The 19,714-nt window shown below is 44.4% G+C and overlaps 1 protein-coding gene across 1 annotated transcript; it reads right to left on the bottom strand.

The window, feature by feature from the left end:
- Positions 1 to 8,826: 8,826 nt before the first annotated feature.
- Positions 8,827 to 19,103, bottom strand: AMER2 (APC membrane recruitment protein 2). Its single transcript, XM_040543968.1, has 2 exons — positions 18,069 to 19,103; positions 8,827 to 17,894 (listed from the first exon to the last, which is right to left on the bottom strand). Exons 1-2 carry the CDS (start codon positions 19,057 to 19,059, stop codon positions 17,023 to 17,025), a joined length of 1,863 nt encoding a protein of 620 aa, XP_040399902.1. The 5' UTR covers positions 19,060 to 19,103; the 3' UTR covers positions 8,827 to 17,022.
- Positions 19,104 to 19,714: the final 611 nt, after the last annotated feature.

Below are 19,714 nucleotides of genomic sequence, written 5' to 3'. Positions count from 1 at the left end.
TTGGACATGTTCACCTTTCTCTCTGATCCAAGACCCAAGGACAAGAAATGCTTTTCAAGAAACCTTGAGTTACAACCATTCCAAACTCCTTTGTCTGGTTCAACAGTTACTCCATAAATCTTTCCTAAGGATACCTATTTTGGATAATAAACTTGGGATTATTAATGTTTTTCTGAAAACAAGAGAGGATGCTTTACTCCACCAGATTGGTTTTATACTCAGAGACCACAGGTCATGCAGTGACAGGAACTGTAGTTTAGCTATTAACTAAGAGTTTCCACTGAACAAAGGGTTTCCCAAGTCATCTAAGCTAAAAATACTCAATTTTGGAACTTTTATTGTTAAAATAATTTAAAACATTTAAATCACAAATCATGTAAAATATATGTGTTACAGTTTTTTTAACATACATAACAATCATGTTGGTACATAGATGAGACAATATTTCAATTAATTTCAATGCTTTGGTGTCGAAGTAACTCAACTCCAAGGTGTTACATATATTTTTATAAAGTAATATAATTTCAAAATGATTCTTTACTCGAATCAAATTGTTTGTAAAAGCAATTTTATAAAATAGTTCAACTCTTTCCTCTAGAGATAGAAGCCACATATCTGACTAGAGCAGTTTACAGGGTGATATCTTTTTGTGCAACAGACAGCTGCTCTAGAGCACCCTAAGCTCATCCTTATTTTTGAAGGTGGTAATAAAAACAGAGCAGACTATTGCATGGCAAAAGTTTCCTTAAACAACGTATCATATGATACAATCTCAGAGAAAAAACAGGAAAATCTTACATGCAAGAGCAGCTCTATAACCAAGATTTGCTTGGTTTGTTTTAGTTTTTCTCTCCAAGCATTACTGATAAAGAATGTGCTTTTAAGAAACTACAGGCTAATGCGTGGACAAGGGGAAAATGTCCTCCTACAACAAACAAGACGTCTCTCATTAGCAAACTGCCTGAGTGCTACTATAAGGCATTAGTGCAGCTGGCACAGCTCCCGAGAATAGAATTATTCATTGCCATGGTTACCCATGCTAGAAATATTATCCTCCACAATCGTTGTAAACAAAGATCCTTTCACAACGGTATAAAAATCAGAGCGCTTGAAGCAATTAAAAGAAATTATAAAATTGTACAGAAGTCGAAGTTGTGCCGTGCAAGCGCAGCAGATTTTCTAACACCGGGGACCGGGGGGGGGGGGGGGGGGGGGGGGGTGGTGTGTGTGGAGGGAGGGAAGGTTTAAAAGCCCTCTGAGAAGCCCTGAGCCTCTCCCGGCCTCAGCGAGGTGCGAAGCTGGGGGCTGCCCTCGGGAGGCAGGTGCAGAGCCCTGGTCTCACTGCTGGGACTCCCGGCAGCAAACCAGCCCTGCTGTGGGTATGTGGGACTCGGCACGGGTGTGCTTCTTGAACCGCACAGGAGGGGCTAGCAACAGCTGCAGGAAGGGGGATAAGAGGTAGGAAGTTATTGCTCGTGTTGGTGATGAATAATATTGCAGAGCTGATGTGCTTCAGGTGATGCAGAGTGACGTGCCTAGGGGAGGATAGTCCCCGGAGCCAGCAGGGGCTTGGACAGGAACAGCAGCCACAAATAGGGCTCCTCTCCCACACCCAGAGCAGCTGGAGCAGAAGATGCTCCAGCAAGTGACTTCTGTGCTGTGCAGCACAAGCAGGGCAGCCGAGGAGACAGTCACAGCACCGCTGTGTCCTCAGGTCAGTTCAAGGTAGCCAGGGACGATGGATGTCCATGGGCAAACGCCCAGCGAAGAGGTGGGCTGGCTCACCCCACGCAGGATCCCTTCCTGGGAGTGCCCAGCAGGAGGAAGACAGGGGAGCTGGGGTGTGGAAAAAAGTATTCGTGTGCGCTATCAGCGGCATCAGCTCCACCATACCTGCTGTGAGCTCTGTTATGCACCAGTCTGAGGCAGAACAAGCTGGTGCTGCTGCACAGGAAGAAATCCCTCCATCCCCCCTACCACCCTTGCACACCTCCCAGCCCCAGGGCACCCCGCATAGTGTGAGAGCTTGTGTGTCCTTCCTCTTGCTGTGGGGACAGCGCTGAGCAAGGACAGCCCCTGGCCCTGGAACATGTCCCCAGTGCGGTTCTGGAAGTGCTGTGACCTCTGACACCTCTCCTAGAAAACATCTCATTCAGGCTGGAGAAGAGGAGGCTCAGGGATGAGCCAAATATCTAATGGAGGGGTGCAGAGAGGACGGAGCCAGGCTCTGCTCAGCGGTGCCCAGTACCAGGACGGGAGGCCATGGGCACAGCCGGGCACCCAGGAGGCTCCCTCTGAGCACCAGGCAGCACTTCTGTGCTGGGCGGGTGACGGAGCCCTGGCACAGGCTGCCCAGAGAGGCTGTGGGGTCTCCTCCTTGGGGATCTCCAGAAGCCGCCTGGACGTGGTCCTGGGCAGCCTGCTCTGGGTGTCCCTGCTTGGGCAGGGGTGGCACCAGGGGCCTCCAGGGGGCCCTGCCAGCCTCAACTGTTCTGTGGTTCTGTGGCTTTTTAGGAGATAATTCAGGACAGAGCATTAACACCTATGAGGACACCCAAGAGGTGAGATGAGAAGCCCTCAGGATACTGCTCTGGGACCAAAAAACAGTCACTGAAATAGAGCCCACAGCAAAACCTTGTTAAATTAACTATCTGTTGGGATATAACATCTAACAAGCACGCCTCAGCACAGGTGATGCACCAGGGAGCTGAAGCAGCAGCCTTTCCCAATGTGAAGCTGCTGATGGCAGCTGCCCAATGGTCCAGCCATGGCAGCACCCAGCTCTTGAATGCTGACCTTTGAAACACAGAGAGAGAATAAACCCAAGAAAAAATACCTGAGCAAAAAGCACCACATGATTTGGAAACAAATGCTTTCAGGGTTAGGTTTTCCAGTATGTCCATTCCACAACACAATGCTCTTGTGCAACCCAGCCGGGCAGCCAGCTCAGGGGAGATCCCTTTTATCTCCAGACTAATATCCCTAAAAATAAAATTAACTTTCCTCTTTGTAAATGCATGAGTCCTGCATAAGTAATGAGGCAACTTCAACCAACCTCACGGTGACATCGTGCACCTCACCAGGATGGTTTCCTTCTTTTATCTTTCTTTTTGAGGCTGCCCAATTAAAAAAGGATTACATACCACCCCAGATTTCCTCGGCGTTTCTCTCAGATCTTGCAGGGGTCTTTTTTCTTTCTCTGTTAGTAGAGCATGATTGATGCGTGGAACCTCATAGCCACAGGATATTATTGAAGCAAAGAACCTCAAAAGATTCTCTAAAAGTATTTATGCAAATGGAAATCATTTCTTCTGTAGTAATGAGAGATACAAATAACTTCTATCAAAACAGAGACAAACCACTACCTGAAGTTAATGGGGTACCTTTTCTGCCAACCAGGTGCTGCACAATTACCCACTATAGGGCCTTTATGTGTCATCATAACGTATATTCTCTGCTGACAGCTGTGGTTGGCAATAGACTGCCTGATGGGGTGGGGCACCAGTTTAACCAATATATCAGTTCCTATGCTGCCCTTTTCCAGAGACATTGAGTCACTTTCTGAGGCTCAACACCAGGCTCATCAGATCTCAAGGATGTCTGCTTGCTGGCAGCGTGGTGGGAGCAATGAGCAACTGCTGCTGCCATCCTAAGTCAAAAAGTGGAAGTGAGGAAGGAAGCAAAACACCCCTGTAGGATTGGCATTTAAAACACCCCCGTATAACTGGCATTACTCCCTAGTCTGGTGTTTCTTCAGTCGGTTTCATAAAATTGTCTGTGGCAATCAGCAAAAGCTGTGCAGGACACAGGAGAAATGCCACCTGGTCTCAAGAGCCTTTGTAGCCAGGTATAGGGACAGGTGTATTAACATCTCACATCACTTCACGGACAGTGGGGTAAAACATGCAGAATTTAGCCCCGCAACACCTCTCCTGCAGCAGAATCACATCATCCCCATTTAGAGGTGGAAAAAGCAAAGAGGTGCAGTTTTGCACTGAAGGTCACAGAGAACACATGTGAAAGTGTATCATAACCTGCTGTCCCCTGCCCTGCTCTCCAGCCATTCTCCTCCTTCCCCAGCCATGTAAAACAGCCCTGTAACAGCACCGGGATGCCTCACGAAGCCATGCAGAAAAGCTCTAGGGAGGAGAGAGTAAGTTCAGTGAAGAGGATCGAGACAAGGAAACAAGCAGCCTGCAAAGCTCAACAAAGTGCTCCTTGCCTCTGCTCGGCAGCTGGGGCTGTTACTGGCCCACCAGGGCATCAGCAATCCTTGCTGCATGGGGGCACGTCTCCAGTGGGAAGGTCTGGAACAGCCTGGGAGCTGCAGCTCGGTCCCTTCCCCCTTGAAGAAGTACGAGGTGATGTGCTCCCGCACGTCATCCAACCGCAGAGAAACAGATGTGACAAGATAACACTGAAATAAAAGTCCCAACGGGGGAAAGAGGAATTGGGGAGCTTGTTAAGAAGCCTGTTGCCATCTGGAAGGCAGGGAAAGGCAGGCATCTGTGAAAAAGGGGCATCTCTGGGGAAAGCCTGGGCAAATGCAGCTGGCCCAGTGAGACGAAAGGATGGGGACTAGCTGGTAGGCTTGCCTGGCCCTGGAAATCAAAGCGGAGAGTGAAGGAAGGGTTGGTTTTCATTTTCTTGAGACTTCAGAGTGTGTAGCAGAATCCAAACTAATCACCTTCTGCCAATTGTTGTCCTTGGCATGAACAGTAACTTTGTGGTCCAAAGGGTTAACTGAAGATACAAGGGGGGAAATGAGAGCACATTGGGCTCTTGATTTGCTAATAGGAGTCTTTTGTGCTGTCTGTTGGTTCAGAGCCATCTCCAGGGTCTTAACCCTTTACTCCTTAGTTGCCATGAAAACAGGCGGTCTTCCTTGACTATGCATCTTATTTTTCAGAGGTAAGAACCGTTCTCTTTGAGCTTTCCCTAAGCTCCCATCATTGGTGTTAAATCTAGGGCATGGAGAGGGAAGAGGAGACCTATGCCATGGTAACAGATGCCTTTGAATTAATGATTGGTTTTCTAGTAACTGATAGTTTCTGTAATCCAGCCCAGTGAACACCAGCTTCACACTGGCCTTCTCTTATGGAAACGAAGTACAAAAGCCTTTTGCTTTTGGTTAGTCATGTAAATCCTCCAATGAAGCCTATTCTAACAGAAGGGTAGTAAAAGGCTGTGCTATAAATAGTGCTAAGTGTTTGCCTGAGCTCAGGCAGAAATGTAAGGTTTCATGGCTCGGATTGAGGATCCCAATTGTTTCAGAGCCAGGGGCTGACATTTGCCTTTGTGCTTGTGCTCTGATGTCTGTTTTGTTTTCCAATACAGTCATTTATTTTAAATCAGTCTGAATACATGTTACATCTTGAGAGAGAATTAAGGTTCGGCATAGACAAGTCAACTTAACCGTGTAATCTGGTCCAAGCATTTTTTCATAAAACTTGCAGATTTATGGGGTTTTCTTTCAGACCTTATAAGAAAACAAACTGCAGGCAAATTCAACATCATGTAGTGATCACAGACAGAAATATTTTAAGCGTCTGAAAAAGCATCAATAGGCAGCGCTGCAACGGGTGCAAGCACCCTTTATGCAGCTACTGCGTAGGAGCATTTCTTACTGATTTGGATGAAGCTGTTCAGATGTAGTGGCTGCATAATCAGACCCCAAATATGGCATGATAATGACTGGATATGCTTTAATTTTAAGGGTCAAAAGCCTAATTTATTGTCACAGGGAAAAAAAAAAAAAGACGTTTATAAGGAAAAGAATAGCAGGAATAGCAGGATTGATTTCTTCACTGTGAGTGCTATGCTTTTGTTTGATTTGTTATCTGTCAGTAAACAAAATCTATTAGTGCAGAATGTGAAGGGTAGAAACTGAAGGACAGAGGTAGATGTAATATATTCCTATTGTAAAGATAGACTAAGACTGGTTGGGTTTTGGGTTGTTTTTGTTTTCTCTTAAGAAATACTCAATCCATTTGGTTTCTGTTACTCTCTTATTTCTGATCCTCTACATCATTTTAATAGAATAGATGTTCTTCATGCCCACTTTAGGTTTTAGCCAGTATCTTCACAGCCATAACCAGGGGCAGGTTTTTCACTACCCATGTTTACTAAGACACATTCATCCACATTTATTCAAAACAATTTTATTGCAAAATTTGGTTGTATTTTCATCTTTTCAGGTGAACAAATATAGCTAGGCAGGAATGGAACAGATGTGCTTTACATGGCGTACAGTTTTGGTATAATTTCTGTCCTTGAGATACTGTGGTCACAGGGTTTTTTTTTCACTTTGCATTCTGCAAGTTGCCCTATCTGCTCCCAGGAGCTCAGCACCACTTGTTCCCATGCTGTGGTATCCTGCAGCTGAAGAATACCAGTACCCCAGTTTTTTTGAGCATATGTATCTTTGTCCACCCTTAAAAAAAAAAAAAAGAAAAAAAAAAAAAAGAAAAAAAAAGCTAAAAATGGAAGTTGGTTTAAACTGGATACACAGTTACTTATGGAAACATAACACATGTAAATATCCCACCAACTCCACTATCTGATGTTGTGGTATCTGTAATTCCTCCACTATTTCAGCACCTGCATCCGAATTCCAAATGACACCAACAAGGAAGGCTGGAGAAAGAGCCTGTCCCTGACTCGTACTGTGATGCACAGGTTATTTGTTATCGGCATGGATTATTTGTTACTCTTTGGAGTAGCCATGGGAGTTATACTTCAACAAACTCCAGTCTTTTCCTCCTTGCACTTGTCTTGTTCTATTTAAAACTTTAGCTAGGGACTTTGTTTCCATCTATATCTTTTAAAACAATCGGTTTACTTAAGCTGGAAAAATACACATAGTGGTCAAGGACAAGTCCTCATTAGTGAGAACAAGAGACCTCCTGTTCCCAGCATCTAACTGAGTGTCTGAGTCAAGTGCTCAGGGTCTTTGCAGAGCAAAAGGAGTGATGTGTCATTAGAAGCAGGTTCTTGCTCCTCATCTGCCACAGCAGCGTCCACGGCTGCTGAAATAACCCTTCGCAGAAACCTTTGAGCCTCCCTCCCATCCCCTTTGGGGACTGCGGAATGGTTTTAATTGGAAGCAGATGTGCAATGTGGTAGGTAGGAGCAGGCATCTGCTCAATGTGAGCCCCTAGAAAACAAATTCTGTATGATCACTTCAGAAGGGAATACCACGATTCAAAGGAAAAGATTTAAAATGAGACCAGTAGTCACTCACAACCAGTTGTCTGGTCAATTAGTCTTGCCAATATTTCTTACCAATTATTAGGAGTCAAGAATATTCTCTTCTCTTGCTTGATAGCTTTGCAGAAATGGATGGAGCATTCAGCTTCAATGAATTGGCCACAGGAAGATTTCCAGGCCACCTTTTCCATTGCAAACCTTTTGGGAACTCCAATTTTCCAGTAAGATGACTATGGAGAAGTACTATTGGGAATGACTGATCTGGTTATTACTTGGGAAGGGACTTTTAGCCGAATAATAGAAACTCAGCATCTTGATTTCAGAAATAATTTTTGAGCCAGGTCTTCTGGTTTTGTCACATTTTTTTTTTTTTCTCCATCAGAGTGGATCTGCCAGCCTACTGTAGTCTGCTTTTGTGGAAGGTGTTAAGAGCTGCATCACACATAAGCAGTTATCAAGATTCACAAGGCTGTACTTTTGCTCTATACTTCATTGCAACCCCTCTGGCCTTCAAAAACCCAGTAGCTATACTTGGACAAAAGCAAGGTAGTCACTAGACAATCATCTACAGCGGGGAATAATTTAAACAGCAAATCTTCTATTTCCAGATGCATAGGATAGAAGACATGAAAGTGCAATAGGGAACATAGGCTGAGAAGGCCCAAATGTAAATTTTTTTGTGCATTAAATCACTGTGAAAACATTTCTTCAGCCTCATTCCAGCTACTGGAAAGAGGAGTTATGCTTTGTGAGCATAGGGTCAATTTATACTGTGTCACCATGTCCTGCTCTTTACTTGCATAATAAGCTTTCTCATACCCTTTGTTTTGTTGTTCACTGAAAATGTTCAAGCAGATTTTATCTCAGTTCTTATCCTGTCAGGTTCAGTGTCTTACATGGGCGTGTTATAACAAGGGGGAGGCCTTTTGAACCTCAGCTGAGCTAAGAAAATGAACATAAGGGTTAAAACTAGACTGATGCAAATGCTTTAAGCATCTTTGAAATGCATGAAATGTAGAGAAAGTTGCAAAATCGAGGTTCTACGAAATGTCACTTCATAGTCATAGTGGTCAAGTCCCAGCTTTAAAGACAAGAAATTAATCTTACAGTGGACTGCCTTTTCTAGCTCGTATGCCAAAACTGCAGCTCCAAAGTTGATGTGTGCGAAGAGAACCAGCTTCCCTGCTGGCTTCCCAACTAGGAGGGGGACCACGAAGTGAAGATGATTTGAAAGACAGAATGAGATTTGGTCCATTTCCATCATCTAAGTGATTTAAAGGTAAACAAAACAAAACAAAACAAACAAAAAACATGCTGATGAAACAGCAGAAGACCAAAACTCACTCAGATTTATGAAAGCCCTCGCCTAAGTAGCAAATTTAATCTAGTTATTTTGTGATGTTATTAGTAAAACAGCTAAAGGCATTTCTACATTGAAATGAAAGTGCACACATGCCCAAGTATTCTCTTTTATGCTATTTTGGGGACATAATTCTCCGATGTCTTGCTTTCATAACCCTAGTGATTTGCAGTGCACTGAATAGATCAAATCTAGCTCTGAACAGATCAACTCTAGCTCCAACTTCAACATCAAAAAGTGACCTCCACGTTCATCAATGAAAAGTGACAACCAATTTTATTAACTGTATTCATTATAACACATAATATGACAGTGGAAATATTTTTCTCTGTACGATTTTTGAATGGAAGAAAAGTGCAGTTAGTCTGAGTTCCTTACATTCATTAGAAGCAAGACTATTGAAACCATCAACATTTACAATGACACATAAGCAAACACCAGAACCAGTGCCAATAAATACGCAGAGTACCAAAATAAATATTTACAGAATTAAAAATAAAATAAACACTGATTAAGTATATCCTCGTGAACTGTCAGGGAAGAAAGACATCTATTGATCTATTGCTATCAGTTAGGTTTTCCGTATGTTGAGAATACAGATATCATGGTTTTGGCTGGGACAGAGTTAATTTGAGGAGACACTAATTTATTGAAGTTTGCAGAGGTGGAAAGGAGCAGAGCATGTCTAACAGTCTGTTACATAAACACCCCCTGGAGCGGCCTGATCTTGTACTCTGAAAAAGTTGGTGCACACAGCCTCGCCAGATCATTCGCAACCCTTTTAGATAAGAAGAGCAAGGAGGTCTGGCTTTATTCGCTCATTATCTCAAACAGGTCACATGCTGCCTTCATGGGGGTGGCTGACAAAAAACACGAGGGAAAAATGTAATAAGCACTGATCCGTCAACTATAATATGACTAGTAAAAATAGATTGAGTGACTTCTAACAGGACACGTGTCCCTTTCAGCACATAGGAAACCCCAAGAGCATCAGTTTGTCAGATGCAGTGCGGAGCAGCCCCTGCTACATTTTCCTCAGGCACACCATGATATTTCAGCAGAGCTGGGCTGTGATAATAGACTGAAGCCATTCTGTAACTTCTGGACTTACTGAATCTGTGTTTTCCACCAACCACATTCATATCTCATTCCCCATTTCAACATTTCTAGAAGCCACGACTCTAGAGCTTTCCTGAGACAGACAGCTGACAAAAGTAGCAAAGAAAAATCAGATTGGCCAAATTATGGGGTCCTCGCTCAGTCTTAGCACCAACCACCACTGCTAACAGATCCAGTGTTTTCAGAGGGAGCGCTGGTGGATGGAGCTATTGCAATCTGTCCCATGGCAGAGGATTTACTTAAATTTTACACAAAGGTAACAGCTTTAATCTTGCTCCATCTTTTGAAAAGCAGGCTAACGTTGCTTCTATCAAGCCATGTGCTGCAGAAAGTTACTTGTGCCTTACTTAGGATTTGGTGCTGCTGTTGCAACCCAGAGCACTCGTACACAGTTTGTCCTTGGTCTACGTTTAACTCTCTTCTTCCACCAGGACCAGCAGTTCAACCCTTGTTTCATCTCATCTCCCAAGCACCATATCAGCCCTTTTGCCCCGGTGCATCGCTGGCCCTGGCTTTTCCTGCTGCTGCTGTCCTGTCTGGCAGATGCCCACCTTGCACTCCCCTAGGACACACGGAAAGGGACAGATGACAAACTCTCCCATGGTCCATGGGGTGCAGGTAAGTTGTGGGCAGACCTTCCTGTGAGCTGCCATTAACTGAGAAGCCTTACCAGCTGCATAGCTTTTACATTTTAAGGTCAGGCTTAATTCAAAGCAGATGTAGCCGATTTTCTTTTACGAGCATATTATGTTCAAAGCCTCCAATGCATCTGTATAAAAAGCCCATGGAAACAACCTGATACTGGAAGAGCAACTGTTTCAATGTAACATCATCCAAAATAATAAAAAGCTGTTCCAGTTCTTACCATTCAGTTCCCTGTGTATTGTTCTCCTTTAAAGCAGATTTAAGATGTTGCTGTGAAACAATAAAATGGAGGGATAATCATTTACTGTATAAAAAACAAGAGCAATGACACCATAAGCAGGGGTTTTAGTGCTCTGGAAAGGATCTGGTCCTGTTTTTGCCATCACAAGTTAAATTAAGGAAGGCAGTGATTGTGTTAGCTGTAATTTAAACATGCTGAGCACTGGAGTTATATGCAGGAGTGGTTGCTTGTTAAGATGGAAAAACAATGGAAAGACATGTTTTGCATTTAGATCAGTGAAAGTACAACTACAGTAATATCAAAGACTGCACAATCACCTGAATAACGTTCATCTCTTAGAAAAAGGGAAGACTTATTTAAGTAATACTTCCTATTTCCTTCAAAATCAAGAGACTAAGGACCTTCTCCAGTTCTTACTGGAGACTATGGAAGATTTACCACAGCAGAAACTGGGCCTTAGAAAGAGATTGTCAGATTTTGCCTGCAAATGCTGAAATGCTGCTTTTCTAGCTTTGTGCCCATAGCTGCATTAGCTTCTATTTCAGAGCACTGCTCGGATGTGATATTACAGGAAAAGCAATTTTCTTTTAGTCGTTGCTAAAAGAAGCCTCTAAGCAGAACAGTTCATACTCCTTGCCCTGTGAAGTATATAACCTTTTCCTTTCTCCAGTACACCTTTGGGTCTATTCATTTAAGTATATACAGAAAGGAAAAAGAAAAGCAGCTCTTACCAAAGATAAAGAAAATCTGGGCACAATCTCCATAACAAACAGCCTCCAGGCTTTTCCACAAGCATGACACGCTTCCCTGCCAGATTTGCTAAATTGTGCACAACAGAGAAGTGGAGGGATATATTCCACTTTGCAAAATAGCACTCAACATCCTCACCCACATGTATGAGATCACACAGCAGACATTTCTGTTTTAAATATCTTTGCAGCTTGTTCTGAAAACGAATTCATTTTTTCCAGACCAAGAAGTAGGAGCAAAGCCCTTGTGAAGAATACACCAGCAGCAGTTCCTGCTTTCTAGTGATGGAGGGTTGGGGCAAAAATCTGTTTCCCAAGCTATTGCGGTACAGCTGAGAGGGAACAGGAGACAGAGAGGAGGAAAAAAAAAATGGTCCCAGGCAATAGTTTTGGATGGAGAAGCCCTCTAAGGTAGGAAGAGCTTTAACCACGTGCTTTTGCAGGAGTAAAGGCGCCCAGGATGTGGCTTGAGTGGTTACAGCTCTTATTCCTTTGCATACGGCAATGGTTCTTCCATTTTCCTCTACAACACAGACATGGGAAACAGAAATCAATGCTGACCTTGCCAGCTGAGATGCTCACAGGGAAGACAAGATGTGAGCTAATGATGAGCTAAAAAATTACCTGTAAATCAGATTAAAACTCAGCTGTACCCCAAGAACAAACAGCTGGATAGATTCAGACACCTCCTACTCACAGTAAACATCCTATCCCTCTTCAGTGGAAGAGAGGGATGCTCTGTGGGGACCAGTCCCAGGCCACTGAAGGATGACTTGACAGTGTATTCTCAGTATCATATCTCAGAAGAGTCAGTCATTGTGCAGTTCTGTGCGGACAAATGGGGTTATGTCATCTTAATCAAAACATAAACAAAGCAAACAAACACAAAAGCACAAACCAAAACCAGAGGAAAAAAAAATAAAAAATGGAGAACCCAACATTAATAAAAAACAACTGCAGAAACCATTATGTGCAAACTCTGCCAAGACTCCTTTCTGCAGCGTCTTTGAGTTGGTGTCAGTTTGCTTTTCCAAGACAGAAGTCTCAGCCTTTCATATTAATAACTACAAAGTTACATTTTCAGGCCACCTTGCCTGAAGTCCCACATTATCGCTGTTAGATAACCGTCTGCCTTGTAAGTGGCTATTGTTGCCGTGAACTGTCTCTCTCATACCATTATCTTGCTGAAAAGCCTTTTCTGAAAGTAGTCCATTAGAGCAGCCAAAAAAAAACCTCAGAGCACGGCCATGTAGCAGAATCAATGGCTCCCTTTGATCTGCAGGCTCAGTCAGTGCTACAAATTTAAAAAACAACTAGGTTTTGCTTTGCTAAGCAAAGCCTGTTAATTTGGCTCATCTGCACTTACAGCATCTTACTGAAAATGCCATCTGTATCAGATGTGTTGAAGACTTTGGTGCAATATTCGCTTAGCTTAGATAAATAATTTAGCAAGATTCATTAAAAAATAATCAGTGAATTAATTTTCATAGTGTACATCTGTGCATGTAATTTTTAAAATTCAGTCCTCTACTACCGTGAATGGTGGTAAGGATGGTCACAGTGGATGAAGGAAATGCTGGTGATTGATGGAATAAGACTGAACATCGATTTTCTTATTCTAGTCATGTAATTTCTTCTGAAACCTATTACATGTGTTTGAGTCCTATTACTGGCAAGAGCAAAATGCATATGCACTACAAGGAACGTAAGACCCTTTATGTCTGTTGCAGGCCACACATACAGAAAACTTTACTCCTATCATGACAAAAGAAGTCCACAAAAACATCATTTCATGCTACTAAAGGGAAATCTTTTGTGCTGATATATAGGACAGGAATGTATACCACTGAAATCACTGTAGATAGCTATAAAACGCTACGCAATATATAGAAATAGCCGAAGAACATACAAAATTTACCAGCAGTGACTTGAAAGTGCAAGGAGTATATAGAACTAAATGCCAAGTTCTGATCTATAAAATCCTTTATGAACTTACAAGCTGGTCGTTACAAAGCATCACTCAGACCACAAAACAATGAAGAAAACAACAAAACAAAAGTATTCTTGAAGAAAATCAAAACAATTACAAAATTGGGAATGTTATCTTTGGGACTCAGAACACCATTTCTACTTTGATACCTAACAAAGCCAAGGAAAATATATGCCTGGACACAGTAATATAAATAAGGATGCAAACCACCACAGAATGCCTCGGGACTATTATTACCTCTTGATGTCTCAGCCTCTAAATCCAGCAAGCCATTAACTCTTTGTTGTTAGGCATCTCACAGTATTTTACAGGGATCTTTCAGGAGTTAAATATAGGTGTAAAGAAAGCCTTTGAACCTCCTTTCAGTGATTGTTTTAGGCATTGTGTGGAGTTATACAAATATATTTCTATGGAAATCGAAAGCCCTAATAAATATTACATTTTCTATTACCTTTTGAAATACTAACATAGATGGCTTAAAGACAAAGTGAGTTTTATAAATACAAAGTTAATCTGAGCATTAAACTGTATTTTTACTCTCACACGACCGTTACCCTGAATCAATGTCATCATGTCATGACGATCCAAAACACTGACACCCTACTACAAGTTCCTTTCCCATTTTCCTTGCCAGGATATGATTGTCCTTTAAATATGTACATAGCAAGCAGCCAAACGAACCGCCGGGAGATCTGCAACATGTACTTACACTAGGTATGCGACAGAGAGTGACCAGAGAGCACCTGGCCTCACGGGTGAGCGTGGCCGTGCTCCCAGCCCACGCTGGGCAGCCAGCCCAGGACCTCCCACTTGGCACCAGGGTTAGCACGGAGCAGGAAGCTGTGCGCCAGCATGCAGGGGAAGGAGGGAAAATGGGGCAGAAAACAAAAGAGAGAGAGAAAATGAAGGGAAGCCAAAGCATTTTAATGATGATTCTTGTTAGTCGTTACGTGAGAGGGAGCTAGGCTAGTGTTACTCTATTGGTTTCTTGATACATACATGCCACAACGCAAACAAAATGCATACGATGAACAGTTGCCACACACAAGTCCCGTAGAGATGGTAGCTGACATCTTCAAGTGATTCAAAGGATGCACCACTGATACTACCTGCAATCAGTGCTTCCAGTTTTTATGGTATTACCCAAGCCCACCACATCCTCCTGCCCTCTCAACTTCCAGTACCCTATAGAATCTCCCTGTACAATTTGTCCATGAAACAAAATGGGGAATTACGATTTTTCTGCAGAGTTGTCATGCAGGGAAAGACATGTCCCTTACAGTCAAATGGAAACAGAAGAACAGAAAAAAGGATGTTAGGCTTAGGGGTGAACACCAGGATAATATTCCACGTTCTGTAAATTCATCCATTTGAGGGTATTTCAGCTTTAACTTTCTAAAATGCACAAGCAGAGCCAGGCCAAATGCAAACCCCCTTCTCAGGCAGAGGAAATAATCACTAGCGTGTTTTGAGGCAGATTTAAGGTACATCCCCTCAATCCGTGCATGGGAGTGTGCATGCGTGGCTGTGTTTGCACGGGTGGGAGTGTGCAGGGTGTGCATGTCTGCCTGTGTGCATGTACGCTAGGAGGAAGCGCGCTCTGACTACACATGCATATGTACAACGTGTCTGTGTGAGTAGGCATGTAGGAAACCACACACATATATGTCATAAAGAAAATGTATAGAATAATCTCTGAAGTGTATTAAGGTTCTTACTTAAACCATGAAAATTGGGACAGATGAGAAAAACGAACACTTTCTCCCTATTCACTGGGGTGTTGCAGTTCAGTATTAAATCCTGCAGTCATTTCAACCCTAAATGCCAGTTTTACTCTTGTGACTATCAAGTCATTACCCCAGTGAACTGCACATATAAAACATTCTTATTATTGTGTTTCCTGGCTTTTTATGGTTTATCTATAACCTTAATATCCTTCAAATTTATATTGTGTATATTTATTTTCCTTTTTTTCTTTCAGTTTAAGAGACAATAAAACCAACTCCTATGTAAGATCAGACCCATTAGTTTCAGTTATGTGAATTTAGGATTCTCTGCATAATATAGACATGTATATTTTTAAAATGTATATTATTTATCAGATACACTGGAGTATATATTTTATATTAATTGTGGTCTGATGATTAAATACTTATATCAAAATATTTTGTAAATACATAATATTTACCTTTAGACTTCAGTGATTTTTTGGGAGCTTTTTCAGTGTATCATAAAAATATGTCCTCAGGCACATTAAAACCCTATTAAATTTCTTGGAAATGTTGTCAATGCCCATGTATAATAGCCACTATTCAAAAACATCCTGGCCATTAATACATTTCTCCTAAGATCCAAGCTCATCAGACCATTTTATGGACCATTAGCTTACCATATTTCTTTTTCTCTCTTAAAGTAAAATTATTCTGACATTATTTAGAATGAAAATAAAAAGCAACAAGAACCCAGACTTTCTTTAAATAGTCAAAAACTAATTTTATATATTTTAAAAAATAATAATTAAAAAACGTTTATTACCTGGGTTCCTTCTCTGTAAGGTTTAAGCCCAGAGCAACTTTGTCTAAACCCCTGAAAATAGAGGTTTGCAATGTCAGCGCTGTCAGAACCTCAGCTCTGACACACGGAATGTGCCACTGGAATTAAATCAGCACTTCAGACTTACTTATCTGGGGATGCATGAGCCCATACAAAACAGAGTTTTGCTCTAATTTAAGGTACTTACACAAAGTTCTATCACTTTAGAACTGTAAAATTATCTACCTATAAAAACTAACTTTTGTTTAAACTCTAGATAATACAGACAGGTGATTTTTCTTTTTATAAAAAATCTGTAGCATTGAGTAAATCTGCTAAAATATTTATATATTTACACATGGCAAGCAAGTTATTGTATAAATGTGAACAGTGTGTATATATTGGCATTTAGTAAAATGTTTCCCTGAACCTGATTGTATGCATTATCGGACAAGTATTGATGTAAACATCTGAACCTACGTCAGGTGTCTCTGTTACCCATTTACATTAGAGCAGATCAAAACCAACCAAACTGACAGACAAATAAAAATATGTTTTCCTGCTAGACAAGTCCACCTAACGCCTTAGTTAATTAGCTACTGCACACGAGTCAGTCAAGTCTGCTGCTGAGCAGTGCTCTCATTCCCACATCAGGTAAAATACCTGTTAGGTTATTTGTTTTTTGCTTGGCATTTTTTCCCAACATCTTGTAGAGCAAACACCATTTTTGGAGCCAGGCACCCACCCTCCACTCCTCCCCCAGAAATAACTAAAAGATAAGTGTAGTGGAGAACCTCTCGTGTGGCTCCTTTTGTAACTCTGTTCCCTTGAAGAACTCATGGCACTGCTTTGCATGAGGGAAGATGCTCTTTTAGGTTCATAATCCAAGTCCTGCTTCCACAAAGGCATGTAAAATGAACCTCCCCAGTGTTTAGTGCTGTGGAAAAAAGATACAAATGTAAAAAAAAAGTGCTTGAAAAGAAGTTGACTTTTCATTTTCAGCCATACAGTACTACAAGAAGGGATTCAGAAGTGCAGGCCCATGGAGTACTGTTGAAGTAAGCCTTTTAGGTGCCTTTCTTCAGGTGGTGCAAAATGAATTCATTATTTGTAGTCTCCTATGCAGATTTTCACACACCAACCCTGCTGTCCAAATTGGTCTCCACCTACTATTCAGTTATTTTTTGGCACTGTCCTGGTACGTGGCAGCTTTCACTGTTGTCCCTGCTAAGCCCCTGTTACTAACCCGGCGTACTAGTACTTTAGAGACAGGGATTTTTGTTCTGTGCATCTCACTTTTGGCCAGGTGATGGTGTGCAACGTGATGGCTGTTACTAGTGTCTGTTCCATGGCTGGCTGGATGTGATGCAAGGTGTTTAATGCTGATGGGTATCTTGGAGTCCTTCACTGTGCTTGAGGGTGTTTTCAGTGACCATGTGGTCGTTATTGGCGACACGGGCTTGGAGCGTGGCACACAGGTGACCCCTTCGTCCGGAGGCTTCCCTGGTGGGTTTTCATCTGGCTCAGCATAGAGGTCATAGAGTGCATCCCCACTGTAGCTGTCCCTGGGAATGGTCTCCTTCTGGATACTCGTGGTACTATCTTCCTCAGGACCAGGGGTGGTGGAATCCCAGTAGCCCTCATCACTGTTTGGGACACCCTCGTGCTGCTCCTTCTCCCTGCCCTTCTGCTCCTCTTTGTGGTTGAGGTGAATGGGGATCTGGTGGAGGCCACCACGTTTCACTGCCACTCTGTTATGGGCCCCTTCAGTACCTCGGTTCTCCTTCAGCCCCTCGGGCGTCTTTGTCCCTCCTCCTCCTCCTCCTGTTTGGGTCTCCTCTGTCTGCGACAGCATATCCCAGAACTCCTGGAGGTATGTATCATCCACCTGCTCTGGGCTGGCCATCTCCTCCCCTCCTCCTTGGTAGGCCACCATGGTGGGGTGTTTCTTGGAGGCGCCTAGCTTGCTGACCCCGGGGGTGCTCTTCTCGCAGCCGCCACTCCCGCTGCCCACATCCTCCTCCTGGTCCGCAATAATATCTCCGCAGCCTGTAAGAGAGTCAAAGCTTTTCAGTGAAGTCACGTCAGCAAACATCAAACAAATACGATCAATCGATTGCTCTGAGGGTGGATCAATAGAGGAAGGGTCAGGGGCGGCTGCCATCTCTTGACCGCTATCACAGTGAGGTTCAACAGGGGGAATAGTCGTTATTGGAATGTCACCTGTTATGGCCGCATCCTTCGCAGTCCCAACTTCTCCATCGCCCAGGTCCGGTCGCTCGTGGCAGAGCTCCTCGGGTCGCCTTCCAGCAGCGGCAGGGTCCTCCCCGGGGGGGGTTTTGCTGTCCCGCGACTCCCCACCTCCCACCTGGGGCTCCTCGGCCAAGGTGTGCTTCTCATGCAGCAATTCGAGACCGACGTCTCCTGTGCTGTTCGGAGTTTCAGACAAAGGTTTTGGCGTCTCCTCTTTGATGCACTCCAAGCTGGCAGTCAAAGACCCCGGCATAATGAGACCGGACTGGATTTCCGAGGTTTCCCCCCTCTCCTCCTTGCCGTTTTTGTCCTTTTTATGCCATCGCATGCTGCTGAAGATCCCTTTCAGCCCCTTCTTTTGTCTGCCGCCAGCCCGCTGATCCGCATTCTCTGCCTTGCCGTTCTCCGTCCTCCCGTTCTTCCTCAGCAGGGAGAAGAAGCTGTGCGACTTCGCCACTGAGCTGCCGGGGGAGACGCCGAGGCTGCCGGCCGCCCGGCTCTGAGCATCCTTGCCTTGCGGATCGCCGCCACCCTGGTCCTCCTTCTTGCTGCTCTCCAGCACGGCGTCGGCCAAGCCATCGTGCGTCCTGCTCCGCACCATCCCCGCTTTGCTCGCGCCCTTCCCCTCCCCACCTTTGCTCCTCACCCCAAAGATGCTCGGCATGGTGCCCCCGGATTTCCTCCTCTTGAACAATTTGAAGGCGGTTTTGTTAATCTTCCCCGACGGCTGCTGCTCGGCGGCCGGGGGCTCGGCACAGTCGCAATGCGAGTCCATGACTGCCGCCACAGCGTCCCCACCGCGGCCTCCTCGCCGCCACCGCCCCGGTGGTGCCCGGTGGTGCTGTGCCTCACTGACAGCCCCGCCGCCGCTCCCGCTGCCGCCCTCCCATCTCCATGGCAACCCGGAGGGGGCTAAGCAGCTTTCCTCCACCGCCGTGGGCCTGCGCCAGGCCGCTGTCATCCACTCTCAATCAACCTGAGCCGCCGCAGCCACGCCGGCAGCGCCCCTTCCTCCACCCCCTCCTCAAAAGGGTTTATATAACTTAACCCGTGTCGTCCTGCGCAGCTCGCCGCCTCATGCAGCCCGCCATGGTGGACAGGTGCTGAGGGAGAACCTCGTGCCACGCAGCCATGGCATGGACCCCATGTCCCTGTCTCTCCCCAGTGCCCAAGACCCCCACCGCTGGTGAACAGTGGCCCCTTGCTTCTCCTGCTGGAGGAGGTTTAACATGATGGCAGCCCCCACACAAGCCTTTACCAACACCCCGCATCCACTGCATGTGGTCACGGTCCCTGCATCGTGGCCACAGGGTGCTGCTACCAGGGCTGTGGTGGCACAGTCACATCAGGGTGGCAATACTGGTCACAGACACCTCTCACCAGCTGCAAATCTACTCCAGATGCAAAGTAAATTAACCCAGCCTGACAGGTCCTGGGCAACCTGCTTTAGGTGGCCCTGCTGGAGCAGGGGTTTGGACCAGGTGACCTCCAGAGGTGCCTTCCACCCTCAGCCACCCTGTGATTTAGAGCTCCAAACTGGCTCGGTGGCACCGCCACCACAGCACAATGGAGGCAGGGCTATTTCAGGTTGAGAGCCGTGCTCTGCACCCAGCTGT

The sequence above is a fragment of the Cygnus olor genome, chromosome 1 (assembly GCF_009769625.2).
Source record: "Cygnus olor isolate bCygOlo1 chromosome 1, bCygOlo1.pri.v2, whole genome shotgun sequence".
NCBI lineage: Eukaryota > Metazoa > Chordata > Aves > Anseriformes > Anatidae > Cygnus > Cygnus olor.
The sequence above is the reverse complement of the archived record's forward strand: the minus strand, read 5'-3'. Positions and strand labels throughout refer to the sequence as shown.

Bases quoted from the DNA above. Each gene is read 5' to 3' on its own strand.
- AMER2 (XM_040543968.1), bottom strand. From the start codon at position 19,059: ATGACAGCGGCCTGGCGCAGGCCCACGGCGGTGGAGGAAAGCTGCTTA. The intron at 17,895-18,068 runs GTGACATTCCAA...ACTCTCTTACAG, and splicing joins GAAGGATGCGGCCATAACAG to GCTGCGGAGATATTATTGCG.